General features: G+C 37.0%; 1 protein-coding gene across 2 annotated transcripts in view; it reads left to right on the top strand.

The window, feature by feature from the left end:
• Window positions 1-397: 397 nt before the first annotated feature.
• The window catches only part of EXOC3 (exocyst complex component 3), a 36,437-nt gene continuing 22,649 nt past the window's right edge, over window positions 398-14,185 (top strand). The window contains exons 1-4 of one of the 2 annotated variants that reach the window (XM_001368773.5): window positions 398-641; window positions 6,209-6,408; window positions 8,864-9,083; window positions 10,444-11,125. In XM_001368773.5, the coding sequence (XP_001368810.2) occupies window positions 6,265-6,408; window positions 8,864-9,083; window positions 10,444-11,125 (1,046 nt within the window). In that variant the 5' untranslated portion in view covers window positions 398-641; window positions 6,209-6,264. The remainder of the gene's footprint in view (window positions 642-6,208; window positions 6,409-8,863; window positions 9,084-10,443; window positions 11,126-14,185) is intronic. The other variant, XM_056824348.1, reaches the window with a different exon arrangement.

The following is a 14,185-nucleotide window of genomic DNA, read 5'->3' as shown; positions in this document are numbered from 1 at the left end:
TGAAATGGGGAGAATTTTACTGATTATGCAGAGAATTTACCCAAACTGGCAAAGTAGAGGAGAATCTGTCCAAGATCACATGGACAAGCTTAGCTCTACCTCAGCCTTTTGCTGCTAGGTTTTTTTTTTTTACCAAGAGGCCTTGGAGGCCTCATGGTAGGGGCTGCGCGAGTGGAGAGAAGGAAAAAGCCCTAGAGGCTAGACTGGCGCGCCTGCTTAAGGTGAGGGAAAGTGGAGTTGGGATTGCGGGCTAGGCTGATGGTCTTTAGAGTTCACCATGAACTGAAAAACCTACTATTACTTTGCTCTACAAATGGTCAGGTAACAGCCCATCGTCATCACGGCAACCTTCTGATCGCCCCACCAAGCGTGCTCTGGAGGACCAGAAGAACGCGCAGGCGCGCGTCACCCAACGTCGCGTGCTTACTTCCGGCATGGTTGGTGATCCCGGAAGTGGACATCTAAGGAGTTCGGGGAAGGCGCTTGAGACCCCCAGTTGGTGACAGCCACAGTTTTAGCTTCCCTGTGGGGGGGGGGGGGGTGTGGCGGGGCGCTCTCCTCGGAACCTCTCTGGGGCCGGGCTTCGATGTCTGCTGTCTCCGAAAGGCGAAGATCGGCAGCGCGGCCCCGCCCCGGAGCAGGTACAGCCGGACTGAGGCGTTGAGCGAGCAGCTGCGGCTAGGGGTCGGGGGTGGGGTGGGGGTGGGGTGGGGGAGAGAGTGCTCCTGGGACTCGTGGCCCTAGGCATCTCCCCGTGGGGTGTCTGGAGACCCCGGTCCTGGCAGGTGCGGTCCCCGCCGGGCTCTTGTCCTTAGAGGCAGCCGGTCCTGGCCAGCGGGCGGCGGGGCAGACTGAGTGGGCCCCGGGCTGCGTCGGAGGGAGAGGCTCGATTCTGTCTCGCCCACCCTCGGCCTTTTTATCGTTCTTACCTTTTGGCCTGAGTGATGGCCCCAGGGAAGCCGGCTTCTGCGGCGGGCTCTCAGCTCTGCGCTTAGAGGCTATTAGGGCAAAGGGGAACCTCGAGGACCTCTTGGAGTACCTATCGGAGCATTTACCCCTCGGGCGGGGCTAGATTCATTTGTTTCTCTCCAGGATGGTACAGCTGCGGGAATCTTGGCCAGGTGGCAGAATCTGGGTCATTTAACTGCTGAGAAGGCTTTTACTGTATCCTCCTAGACCTTATATGAAGGTGACCTCTTTTCAGCTCCTAGACGATTTCATTTATCTTTTAGGCATCTTGTTAGTCTAGGTATATTATATTCCCGGATTTCTATAAGTTTCTCAAAGAACTTTAAAAACAATTAGAGGCTTTCTTCTCTGACATCCCATCTTCTTCGGGAAGTTGTTTCTGGCCACACTGCTAGTGCCTTGCCTTTAAAACCTTACCTTCCATCTTAGAATCAATACTGTCTATTGGTTCCAAGGTGGAAGAGTGGTAAGGGGACAGTGAGGGTTAAGTACCTTGCCCAGGGTCATCAGCTAGGAAGTGTCTGAGGCTACATTTGAATCCAGAACCTCCCATCTTTACACCTGGCACTAGACTCACCTACCTGCCCCTAGAGTGCATATATTTTGTAGGTTCATAGTTACTGGCATGTTGCCTCCCCCATCAGAATATGAACTCATTGAGGGTTTATGTTTGCCTTTCTTTGCATCCCTAGCCCCAAACCCGGTGTCTGGCTCATAATAAGTGCTTAATAAAAATGCTCCGTAAACTGAGGGTCCCAAGTGACTGTATTTATGACTGACAGTCATAAGACCTGGTGAAAAAGGGCACTATATTGGAAATCCGGGAGACTGGGTTGTAGTCTTAGCTTTTCCATTAACTAGCTGTGGAAGTTGTATGAGGAATCTAGCCTTGATTTCCTCATACCTAAGAGTGATGTGGGTAGACAAGATATTCTGTAAGGCATGTTCTAATTATATTATTTTGTGATTCTAATTGAATGACTTGAAATCATAGAGCTGGAAAAAGCTTTGAAGTTCATCTCCCAATTCTTGTTTCACAGATAAACTTAGTTCCTGAAAGGGTTAAATTTTTCTAAGACTGCACAACTAGAAATGATAACCCCACAATTTTAAGTTGTCTAACTCCAGATACAACTGGTTGTTATTGGAAGATGGCAAATTGCCATCAACTTCCTTTCAGATATTAGATATATGTGGGAAGAGACATTTACATTCTCTGATTTATTAGACTGGGAATGTTCTCCATTTTTTTCTTCTCCCCCTTCTTGGCCACCCATCTAGATTATGATTGAAATTGCTTAGTTAGAGATTAATTTCCTTATTTTAAAACTTTGTGCCAAATCAAAATGCAAATAAGTCTGAGAAAAGTAATACTTTGTTTTAATTGGTTGTTTGTAGCAAAGTATCAAAGCATTTTTCATTTCTTTTTCTGAGAGTTCTTTCCTGTCCATAAAGCTGCTCCTTATAGAAAATTTTGCTTTTTCCACTAGTAAGGTTTTATGTGTCAGTGTTAAATAACCCTACTTGTTATCACAAATTCCATTAGTTTTCCTTGGAAGAGGATCTCACAAATCTGAAATTACAAAGGGCTTTTCAAATCTTAATGGATGTCACTAGGGCCAATACTCAGCAAAACTTTGAGTCAGGGGAAGCTTGTGTTTGCTATCCTAATCTTCTTTTTCCATACCCTCTGCCTGTTTATATTTGACACTAGCAGTCTTTACAGTTCCTATCAAAACCTCTCAGAAAAGGAAATGAGGAGAGACACTTTGATGCTTTAATGCAAATGACTGAATAAAACATAATATGTTATCCCACACTTATTTACATTTTGATTTGGTACAGAGTATAAAGACAGGGATAGGAGAATAAATGGAGAATATTCCCAGTGCTCATTAAGTCAGATCATGTAAATGTCTTTTCCCCTATATCTATAAAGTTTGTTCTGAAAGGAATTCAGTGCAATATGCCACTTCCTAATAATAACCAATTTTTTTTTTAGCAGATGATATATTTTGGCAATCAATAATACTTGTTAATTAATCATCTCCACAGTTCTGTTCTCTAATTGTTTAAAAACTTCTGAGCTTTCTTGTTCCCTTGATTTGGCAGTAGCTATTTAATATATATATACTCCTGAAAAATCCTGGTAATTTACTACTGATTTACTAAGAACTTCTGAACTACTTAAAGAAGATAATTTGAGATAGGGATAATAGAATCAAATAGTGCATAGAAAGATGTACCAAATCTGCTACAGTACCTATTTTTTTTAATACCATTTTTCATTAAAAAGGGAAAGAATTCAAGGTTTTACCAAGTTTTCTGAAGTTGAGGGCATCTTGTCATCTGCTACTTACTCTCTGATAAAAATTATTTAATCTCTCTTAATTTGTTTTCAGTACTGTATTTCATAAAAAGGGGATGAATTCAGTGCAGGGTTTTTTCCTCTTTTACTGTTTCCCTGAAGTTTAGGGCATTTTGTGAAAGTGGGGGCAGACATTAAGTATGAGAAATAAATAGCTTTTGATTTTGCTGCAGTCTTGATTATTTCTTTTGTTTTCACATTTTTTTTGGTCAGCTTTTTAAAAACTGGCCAAAACCAAGATGCTTAACTTCTTAAATTTAGATAGATAGTGGCTTAATAAATGGACAAAAAAAGTCAAAGTATATTCAGTTAGTAATGTCTAAGTATTTGAATTGCTCTATCTTTACATTTAGTATTCCAAAGGAAATGATTTACTGAGCATATCTTCTTAAACTAATGACTTTAAATCTTCAAAAAGATATTAAAAATAGCTCTGTACATTTCTCTTTTCTCTGAGATTTCTTCCCTTTCCTTTATTAAAACTGAGGGGGAAAAACAGTCCCTTTCACCATGTTTCTCCAAAAATTATACTTCTCTAGCTTGAAATGGTGAGAGAGATCTTAGCTCCCTGGAGAGAGGGGTAGCATTCTGTGCAGGTTATAAAAAAAAGTCGGGGGCTTGGAAAATATAAAGCATTTTCCTGGAGTAAGTAAATAAGCTAGTTTTATTGGATTGGCTAGAAATGAATAGTTAAGAGTCAAGTGTAGAAAGATAAATTAAGAACATCTCATTGAGGAACTTGATTGTCAACCTAAGGAATTTGTATTTTATCCTATATGTTGTCAACGAATAAATACCCTTAGAAGGTGGTAGGTTTCAATCTACTTTTCCAGTGTCATTTCATGACACCCTTCAGGCACTCAGCATTACAGTTAAATTAACCTTCCCAATGTTCCCTTTACCTGATATTCTCTCTTTCCACTCTGTTTTCATTTAGATGATCCATCATGTCCAGAATACATTTCCTCCTCACTTCAATTTCTTGGAATACGTTCAAAGTATAGCTGTAAATGCTATATCCTACACAATCCTACTCAAGGCCATTTGTCAATCTTTTAAGTTCTGGGAAATATAGAGAAAGATGTGGTTGTGCCTTTAGGGTTGTGAAATACTTTGGACAGAGAAGGTGGGCCAATATGGAACTCTGACCCCTGAAATAAAGCATAAGTCTAGAAGAGCCAGAGAACTTATCTTAAAGAGTACATTCCTTTCTTACATCTCTTTACTGCTGTTGGCAGTGTGAAAAATAGTGGAAGAGCTTTTCAAGAGCCTGAGTAAGAAATCAAAACAGAAAAATTGGTTCTTTTGGGGAAGGGAACCACCTGGAGATGGAGTTTTGTTGTATGAGTTTCTAGATCTTTAGAGGAAAAAACCCACTTGTGCATTACATTTTTATTATTATGAATAGATAAAGCATTTATTAAGTGTTATTGTATGCAGAGCACTTACTGTGGGTTAAGCAGTGGGGATCCAAATAGAAAAATGATAGTCCTTGCTTTTAAGGAGCTCACATTCTAATGAGAGAGTCAGCTGTATGGAAGGGTTTAAATCAGATAGGAAATTGTTCCATGGTCCATAGCAGATAGTAATGATACTAATTAAAAAAAAACGCTTTAAAAAAATGTCATTTCCACAATAAAATCGTGTCCATTTTTGATGTTGAACATTTTGGCAAAGCCAAGTATTGGTGCCAAGAACTTTCTTTTTGGGGGTTTTCAATACCTGATAATATTGCACCTGTTGTAAAAACATTTGCCAGGGTCATCTCTGCAAGGGTTGCTTCCCTGGATGATAGCTTTGGGCACTGGACTGGAAGCATTGCTATTCCAAAGACACTTGGGTTCAGGGTCCTGAACTATTTGTATCAAAGTCTAAGGCATTCTAGTAGTGAAGATTGTAGTGGTGACTTGCCTAGCAATGCTGCCTCTTATATCTCCCTCAGGTTGCCATGCTGCTTCAGCTAAATTGGTTTGACTATCCTGTTTATGGCAGTTGGTTGGCATTTGGTGGGAATAACTAGCTTCACCAGAGGAGTGACTTCCCTGGGTGAGGACTAGACTAGAATCATGAGCAATGGTCTGGTTGGTATTGCCACTCCCAAGGCTCCTTGTGGTAAGCTATCTGTTGGTGGTAGTTGATTGGCACTTGTTGGCTGGCATTGGGGAAGGAAGAACCCTTCTTTATAATAATTTCTTCCCTCAGTGATGGCTAGAGGAAATGTACTAAAAGCAGGTATATTTTGGTTTGGATGGCATTGCTATTCCCAAGACTTTAAAAGGCATAAGTCAGGAAGATGGCGATAGGCACTTAATTGAAGCATTACTATTCTAAAGGCTCTTGCATTCAAGGTCCTGGACTGTCTCATTCAGGGTCTGAGGGAAGATGCTGGTCAAAATGGAGGTTTGACTTACCTGGTATGTGCTGTTTCTCCCTCAGGATGCCCCTGAATAGTTTTAAATTGTTTTCTGGAGATTTTGACCTTGTGTTGGTATGGGTTTCCTTCCAAGTAAGTCCTACAAAGTTCTGCACCTCTTCTCTGGCATTGCTAAAATGTAGTTATCATATTTGAGTCATATAATTTTAGAGTCTAAAGTGATCTTTTATATCACTGCATCCAACATTTTCATTTTATAGATAAGGAGTTAAATGACCTGTCTGTGATCACACAGTTTGGGTTCCAAAGGCTAGAAATATATAAGGGCCTGGATATCTTAAAAACAAACCAAATCTGTTCAAAATAATTCTATACACTAGATCTTGAAATATAGTGTAAGAATCAGCTGTTTGCCTCATCAGCCACATTTTAGGTAACTTTCCATTTTTAGAAGTCATTTTTACATATTTAATAACTGTACCTTCATATTTCACTAGTGCCATTTAAATGATGATGGTGTGACAGCTGTAGGAATTTCGCATACTTTCAAACCATGGAGGAGACTGATCGGGAAGCAGTAGCCACAGCTGTCCAAAGGGTGGCAGGAATGCTTCAAAGACCTGACCAGCTGGACAAAGTGGAACAATACCGCAGAAGGGAGGCTCGTAAAAAAGCATCAGTGGAGGCTAGACTGAAGGTAAGAAACCATTGTCATCAAATGGGTTTGGATTCATTTAGGGATAGAACAAGTAGTCCTATTTTCACAATTATACTCCTTCCATGATTGGGGTATTTGTAATTTTAACTATTCAGCAAAAGGCAACGATATCAGCTTTGCTAAGTCAGAATTTGTAATTATTTGGAAAAGAATGAAGCAAGCATTTTCCTTTGCTTACAGACTCTTTTCCTAGTGCAAATTAATGGTAAAAAGGATTGTGAGGATTCTTGACATGTTGAGGAGAATCACTTTTCAGTTACTTTCAGATAGATCATTTTAATGTATATGTTTAACCAAGACTCATTGTGTTGTGATGAATTACTCAGCTCTTCAGGAGGCCCCTTATAGACCTTTTCTACCCAATTCTTTCTTGATCTAGATTGAGTTAATAAAAGTTTCTGGTGGTGCTAATAAACATGTTAAAAGAGTCTTCAGATTTTTTTCCCCCAGACTGGGCTTTATTCCAATTATCTGAATTAGTGAGGTTTTGCTGTACTCTGAAAGTGGAATGTAGTTATAAATTTCACATAAGCTATTTTTCAGATAACTATTTAAACATCTTGACCCTCTTGAAGTTTTATTTTTAGTTTAATGAAGTATGAGGTGGCACCATTATGCACAGAGTGCTGAGCCTGGAATCAGGAAGGAGAGTAATTTCAAATCTAGCCTCAGACATGTATTAACTTTGTGTCTTTGGCCAAGTCATTTCACATCTCTGCTTTATTTTCCTCATATGTAAAATGGGGGTGATAGTAGTAACTCAGGAGAGTTGTAATGAATCACATGAGACAATGATTGTAAATTGCTTAATACTGTGCCTGGCACATAGTAAATGCTCTTTTTTAATGAAGTTTGGGATGACTATTTCTCAGTCATGACTGGGATTGTTTCATGTCCCTCTATGGCATCAATAGGAAGCTCAGGAAGTTGAATCAAATACTCTTACATATAAACAGCTTCTTTCTCTGGACTTGGCTTTTCTACAGGCTGCTTCATACATACAGAGCAGAAGAAACATTTTGTCCCTGTTTATTGATTGGGGAGTGCTGACACTTTTCTTTTTATGTGAACCAAGTTCATCTTTGGAAGATGCTGTCCTGTACTTGACTATGGATGAATGCACTTTTTGGTTTGTGGAAGTGCTTTTAGGGAAAGTAATTCTTAAGCCCAATATTTCTGATTATTAGTTTGCCACCAGACTTTTGTCTAAAGCCTTATTTTTTTAGACTTTTTTTTTTTTACACTATAGTAATTTTCCATCATGTTTCCTCTCATCTGTCCCAATCCTTTTCTTGCTAAGAAGAAAAATGGGCAAAACCAATTAATCAAACACCTACATCTGACAGTGTATGCAGCATTTATCACTAGTAGTTCCTTTCTCTATGGAGAGGAAGGATTGTGCTTCATCCTCTGTTGCCAGAAATTCATATTGGTCATTGCCTTTAATTTGAATTGAGCTATACTTTAAAGTTTATTTCATTTGTATGGTGATAGTTATTGCGCTAATATTCTTTTTAGTTCTGTTTTCTTCCGTCACTTCATAAAGTTTTCCATGTTTCTTTATACATGTTGTTTCTCATAGCACAATAATATTCTACCCTATTCATGAGCTCTTCAGCCAAATGGTGTTTGCCCATTTTCTTTACAGTTTTTGCTACTGCAAAAAATGTTCATAAGAATATTGTTATCCTTATGTCACTTTGACTTCTGCCTTTGGCTTCTGTGGCACACTTGCAAAGTAGTGAAATCACTGGATCTAAGGATATGTGCAGTTTACTAGCTACTCTTAAATAATTCCAAATTGTATTTTAGAACAAGTGAGCCAATACAGCCATGTGCCCATGTTTACAGCACCTACCAACAATGTTTTTTCTCATTTATTATAAAAGATGTATTCTCCAATGGCATCTTTGCAGCTCATTTTAGAAGCTTGATCAGAATTATTTAATTGTGTCAATGAGACACTAGAAGAGAGGCTTATGTTCCAAATGAGACATCATTGTCATGTTGCTGTAAAGAAAAAAAAATCTCTTTAATCATTTTTTAAACCATACCTTCTGTCTTAGAATCAATATTATGTATTGGTTCTAAGGTAAAAAAGTGGTAAGGGGTAGGCAATGGGGGTTAAGTGACTTGCACACACAGTCACACAGCTAGGAAGTATCCAAGGCCGGATTTGAATCCAGGCCTGCTCTCTATTCAGTGAGTTGCCTGGTCACCCCTTCTTTAATTATGTCCTCTCAAGGTTGATTCCTTTTTGTCAAGGCATTGAGCATTTTATACAATTCTATAGCCATTTTCAATGACACAGCTCTCTGAATGAGTGACTGCTGTGTAAGATGTTTTCATCAAGAAATATTGAAGAGAAAAAAAAGAAATATTGAAGAGAGATCGCCAACTTATGTTAAGCATGTGAACGTCTCTCTCCCTTTAGGCTGCCATCCAGTCACAATTGGATGGCGTCCGGACTGGTTTGAGCCAACTTCATAATGCATTAAATGATGTAAAAGATATACAGCAGTCTCTGGGAGATGTCAGTAAAGACTGGAGACAGAGCATCAACACTATTGAAAACCTCAAGGATGTGAAGGATGCTGTAGTACAGCATAGCCAGCTGGCTGCTGCTGTAGAAAATCTCAAAAACATTTTTTCAGGTAAGGGAACATGAAATAATATTGGTTTATGAAATAAACTCTCTGAAGTATAATGTAGCAGAATAGCTCTGGAGGCCCTCTTTTTATGTAGGATAATTCTTACTAGCTCTATCATCCAATTTTCCATCTTTTTTTCTGAATCCATTACATTTCCTTATTTCCTGTATGGCTAATGTGTAGATAGTTCCTGATGTCAGCCACTTTGTATTTATGGAGGAAGCCCAAATCCTGATTGCACATTGCATTGCATTCTGATACATATATGCTATATATCAGTTTGGATATTGATGAAGACTATCAAGTGAGTGAGCCAAGTTAATGAGAAGTAAAATATTGAATCTCTATTTGTCAATATTGAATGAGTGCAGCAATGAGATGCGCAGCCATGCATGAAGCATGGACTGCCTGTACTGAACTACCACAAATTTAACTGATTTTCTCAAAATTTGTAGTGATCTCAAAGTAGCATAAATGTTGTTATTGTATTATCAAATAACTCTGCTAAGGCATTGCCAAATACAATATTGCTCTACAAAATGTCAGTGACTGCTTAGCACTTTCAGGGATAGCTGCTAAGATCATTTCTTCTAGAGAGAAGGAAATTAGAATTATATAATAGAATTTTTCAGCCAGAAAGAATTGAAGTGATTTAGTCTAACTTTATTTTATAGTTGAGGAAAATGAAATGCAACCAATACTTCCTAACAATTTACAAAGCTAGTTAGTGGTAGACCCAGACGTGGAAACTAGGCCATTTAACTTCTTGTACAATGTTCTTTCTACTACATCACTGCCTTTCTGGAGTTGGCATAATGCCCTAATGACCTTTTACCCTGTTAACTACATAATTTTGGGCAAGTCACTTTAATTTTATCATACTCCATTTCCTCACTTATATAATTAAGGTGTTAGAACAATTGATCATTCAGGTGCCTACCAACTCTCTTGGATGGCATTTTCTCTTTGTGTTGCAATATACTTTTGTGTTGTTGATATTTAAAGAATGAGTAATATCTGCTTAAAAAAAAACCTAATACCTCAGCTATCAGCTAACTCTCTCCTGTTATTTGCAACATTTACCTCTAATACTCAAAAAGAATAGAAAAGGATACTTTGTTGTAGACTTAAATTAAATTTCTGTCAAATGATGAAAATACATTGTTGACAAAAATATTTTCTTCTTTTTGTAAGTAGACCATCCAGAATTGAGATTGAGTTTTTAGAGTGCTATTTTGGCTTAATTTAAAGATTTTCATTTTATCTAATTTACCAGTTTTGTAGATGTTAGACTTTTGTTTAGAATTTTTTGCTTTCCCTATATTGTGTGCATTGCTAAAACTCTTTCCCCCTCCTTCCTTAGTACCAGAGATTGTTAGAGAAACTCAAGACTTAATTGAACAAGGGGAATTTTTGCAAGCTCATCGAAAGCTGATGGACCTAGAATGTTCTCGAGATGGCTTGATGTATGAGCAATACCGAATGGATAGCAAGAATACTCATGACATGACTCTCATCAAGCTTTATTTTGGAGATATGGAGAAACTTTCTGAGGAGTTAGGCAAGCAGCTCTGGATGGTATTGCAAAGATCTTTAGTTACTGTTCGCCGGGATCCTACCTTGCTTGTTTCTGTTGTCAGAATAATTGAAAGAGAAGAAAAAATTGATCGGCGTATGCTTGACCGTAAAAAACAAACTGGATTCATTCCTAGTGGGAGACCCAAAAAGTGGAAAGAAAAAATGTTTAACATTTTGGACAGAACTGTGACTACTAGAATTGAAGGTACCCAGGCAGACACCCGAGAATCTGACAAGATGTGGCTTGTTCGCCACTTGGAAATTATACGGAAATATGTTCTTGATGATCTACTAGTTGCAAAAAACCTAATGGTTCAGTGTTTTCCTCCTCATTATGATATTTTCAAAAAACTCTTAACCATGTACCATCAGGCTTTGTCCAATCGAATGCAGGAGCTTGCATCAGAAGACCTAGAAGCAAATGAAATTGTTAGCCTCTTAACCTGGGTTTTAAATACTTATACAAGGTAAAGTGAACTTTACATTTATTTGCTTAGCATTTATTAAACAAATTTATACTGTGAGCTGAAGGAATAGAAGATGTGATTAATCTTTTGATGTTTTAAAAAAGATGTTTTGTTATTCTGAATTTGACACACCGACAAAAGTGAACACTTTCACATAGAATAATGGAAAAAGGCCATATATGCAATTAGGAGTCACTATCTAGTATAGCATTTTTAAAAGTATGTCTTAAATTTGTCACATTAGTTGCAAAGTTGTCCTGCTTGTCTTTGAGCTCTTAACTTCCTTCTTTTCTGTGTTGAATTTTTAAAAGAAGCATCATTGTCATTTTTTTAGCATCATAGTCCCTAGAGGCTTCTCTCTGATGATTCTGACCCCCCAATTTTCTTTAAACCCTCTCTTTGAAAAAGAAGCAGAGTCAAACAAATCAAATCTATATATTAATCATCTCTGAAAATATATATCTCATTCTGTATCTCAAATCTGCCACTTCTTTTTCTAGAAATGAGAAGCTTGCCTCTTTATTGGTTTTTTCTCAGTTTTTTTTTTCTTTACAATGTTGTCATTGTATAAATTGTTATTCTGATTTTCACTTTATTTCATCAATTCATACAATTAGTCCCACTTTTTCTGAGTCTATTCCATTTATTATTTTATGGTCCCTAAATATTACATTCATTTACCATAACTTGTTTGGCCATCTTCTGAATGATAGGCACCTTCTTAATTTCCAATTCTTTGCTACTATAGAAGCATGCTGCTATTAATAGTTGTGTATATTTGCATGCAAAAATATTATTACCATCTATTAGTGGTATTGCAGAATCAATAGTTATGCATAATTTAATGACTTTTTGGGAATAGTTCAGAATTGCTTTCCAGAATGACTGGGCTAGTCCACAGCTTCACCAACTGTGCATTACTGTGACTAACATTACCTCTGACCAATGCCATTTTCCTTTTTTGTTGTCTTTGCCAATCTAGTATGTGAAGAAGAACTAAATAGTTGTTTTAATTAGGATTTCTCTTAGCAATTTGGAGCACTTTTATATATGGCTCATTAGCTTGCTATTATTCTTTTGAGAATTTTGCCTGTTCTTAATCTTTGGCCATTTCTTTATTGGTTAATGGCTCTTAGTCTATTCTGTTTCAGTTTCTAATGTAGCTTAGATATCAGACCTTTATCAAAGAAACTTGATGTAAAGATTTTTTGAAATTTTGTTGAAATGTTTTGTTTTATTATCATAAACACTTTCAATTTATTAACATTGTGAGAACTCTTTTGAAACAAAGTAAAAATAACAATTTAGGGACAGCAAAGGTGGCAAGGTAGATAAGAGTGCTGGGCCTGAAGTCAGAAAGACTCATCTTGAGTTCAAATTTGGCCTCAGACACTTAGTAGCTATGTGATTCTGGACAAATCTGTTAATCCTTTTTGCATCAGTTTCCTCATCTGTAAAATGAGAAAGAAATGACAAACTACTCCAATATCTTTTCCAAGAAAATCTTAAATGGAGTAATGAAGAATTGGACATGACTGAAACAACTCATCAATAAACAACAAAAAACTTACAATATAGTGTCCTCATCTAACATTGTATATAATATTTCACATCTGTAGCTTCCCTAATCTCTCTTTTAAAAACTTTTAAAAAATGATCACAGATCTGTTTTCTCTTATTCCTGTGCTTCCTCCCCACCCCCCATGGGATATAAAAGAGAAAAGGAACACATTTTTGGTAAAAAATGTGCATAGTTGAACAAAATGAATTCATTCTTTGTATACAAAAATATATTTCTTGGGGGGCACCTAGGTGTCTCGGTGGATTGAGAGTCAGGCCTAGAGATGGGAGGTCCTGGGTTCAAATCTGGGTTCAGACACTTCCTAGCTGTGTGACCTTGGGCAAGTCATTTAACCCCCATTGCCCAGCCCGTACCACTCTTCTGCCTATGGAAGGTAAAGGTTTAAAAAAAAAAGTATGTGTGTGTGTGTATATATATATATATATTCTTATTCTCTACTCTAAATCCATCAGTTCTCTGTCAGTAAATGGATAGAATGTTCTGGAATCGTTGATAGTCATTGCATTGATACTAGTTTTTTTCAGTTCTCAGCTTTTTGCCTTTAAAGTGTTTTTGTTACTGTATAAATTGTTTTTCTTTTTCTCATTTCGTTCTTCACCAGTTTATTATTAAAGTCTTTAAAACTTGTTTATGATAATTGATATAGTATTATAAAATCATTTTAGTTCTGCTTTTGGTTCTTTTGGTTCACTCTAAATTATTTTGTATGAGTCCATTCATATCTCTTTGAAATTATGTTTCCTCATTTCTTACAATGAAATAATAGTATTCTATTATATTCATATACAATTTATTCAGTCATTCCTCATTTGATAGGTTTCCCTTTAAATTCTAGGGTATTTTTTTCCCATAACAACAAAGCAACATGGAACTACTACAAATATTTTTGTATATACAGTATTTTTTCCTGTTTCTTTGATCTCTTTTAGGAATAGACCTAACAGTTAGTATAGCTTGGTCAAAGGGTATTCACTGTTTAGTAACTTTTGTATAATTCTAAATTGCTTTTGAGAATGGTTGTACTTATTTATAGTTTCACAAATAGGGTATCATTGTTTTCCCATAGCCATTCCAACATTTGTCCTTTTCATTTTTTGTCTTTGGTATGAGGTGGGATCTCAAAGTTGTTTTCATTTGCATTTATCTAATTACTAGTGAATTGGAAAGTTTTTCCTTTTACTATAAATAACTTAGATTTCTTATCCCTTCATAAAAAACTATTTAACAGTTAAAGATCTTTTCTTGTTCCTTAATTTATTATGCCATTATCAATTTGTAGCTTGTTTTTGTGTAGACTGTATTAGGCAAAACCAGTTTCTTCTAGACTACTTTTTGTAATATTTTTTGTCAAATAATCCTTGTCCAGTTAGGATCTTTGGGTTTGCCTAAAATTATGCTCTTATGTTCCTTTTAGTATGTTGATTATCTGATTTTTTTCATTGATCAGCTTTCCTATTTTTTAACCAGTACCAAATAGT

The sequence above is a fragment of the Monodelphis domestica genome, chromosome 3, assembly GCF_027887165.1.
Source record: "Monodelphis domestica isolate mMonDom1 chromosome 3, mMonDom1.pri, whole genome shotgun sequence".
NCBI lineage: Eukaryota > Metazoa > Chordata > Mammalia > Didelphimorphia > Didelphidae > Monodelphis > Monodelphis domestica.
Note: the sequence above shows the minus strand (reverse complement) of the source record. Positions and strands in the feature narration are given on the sequence as shown.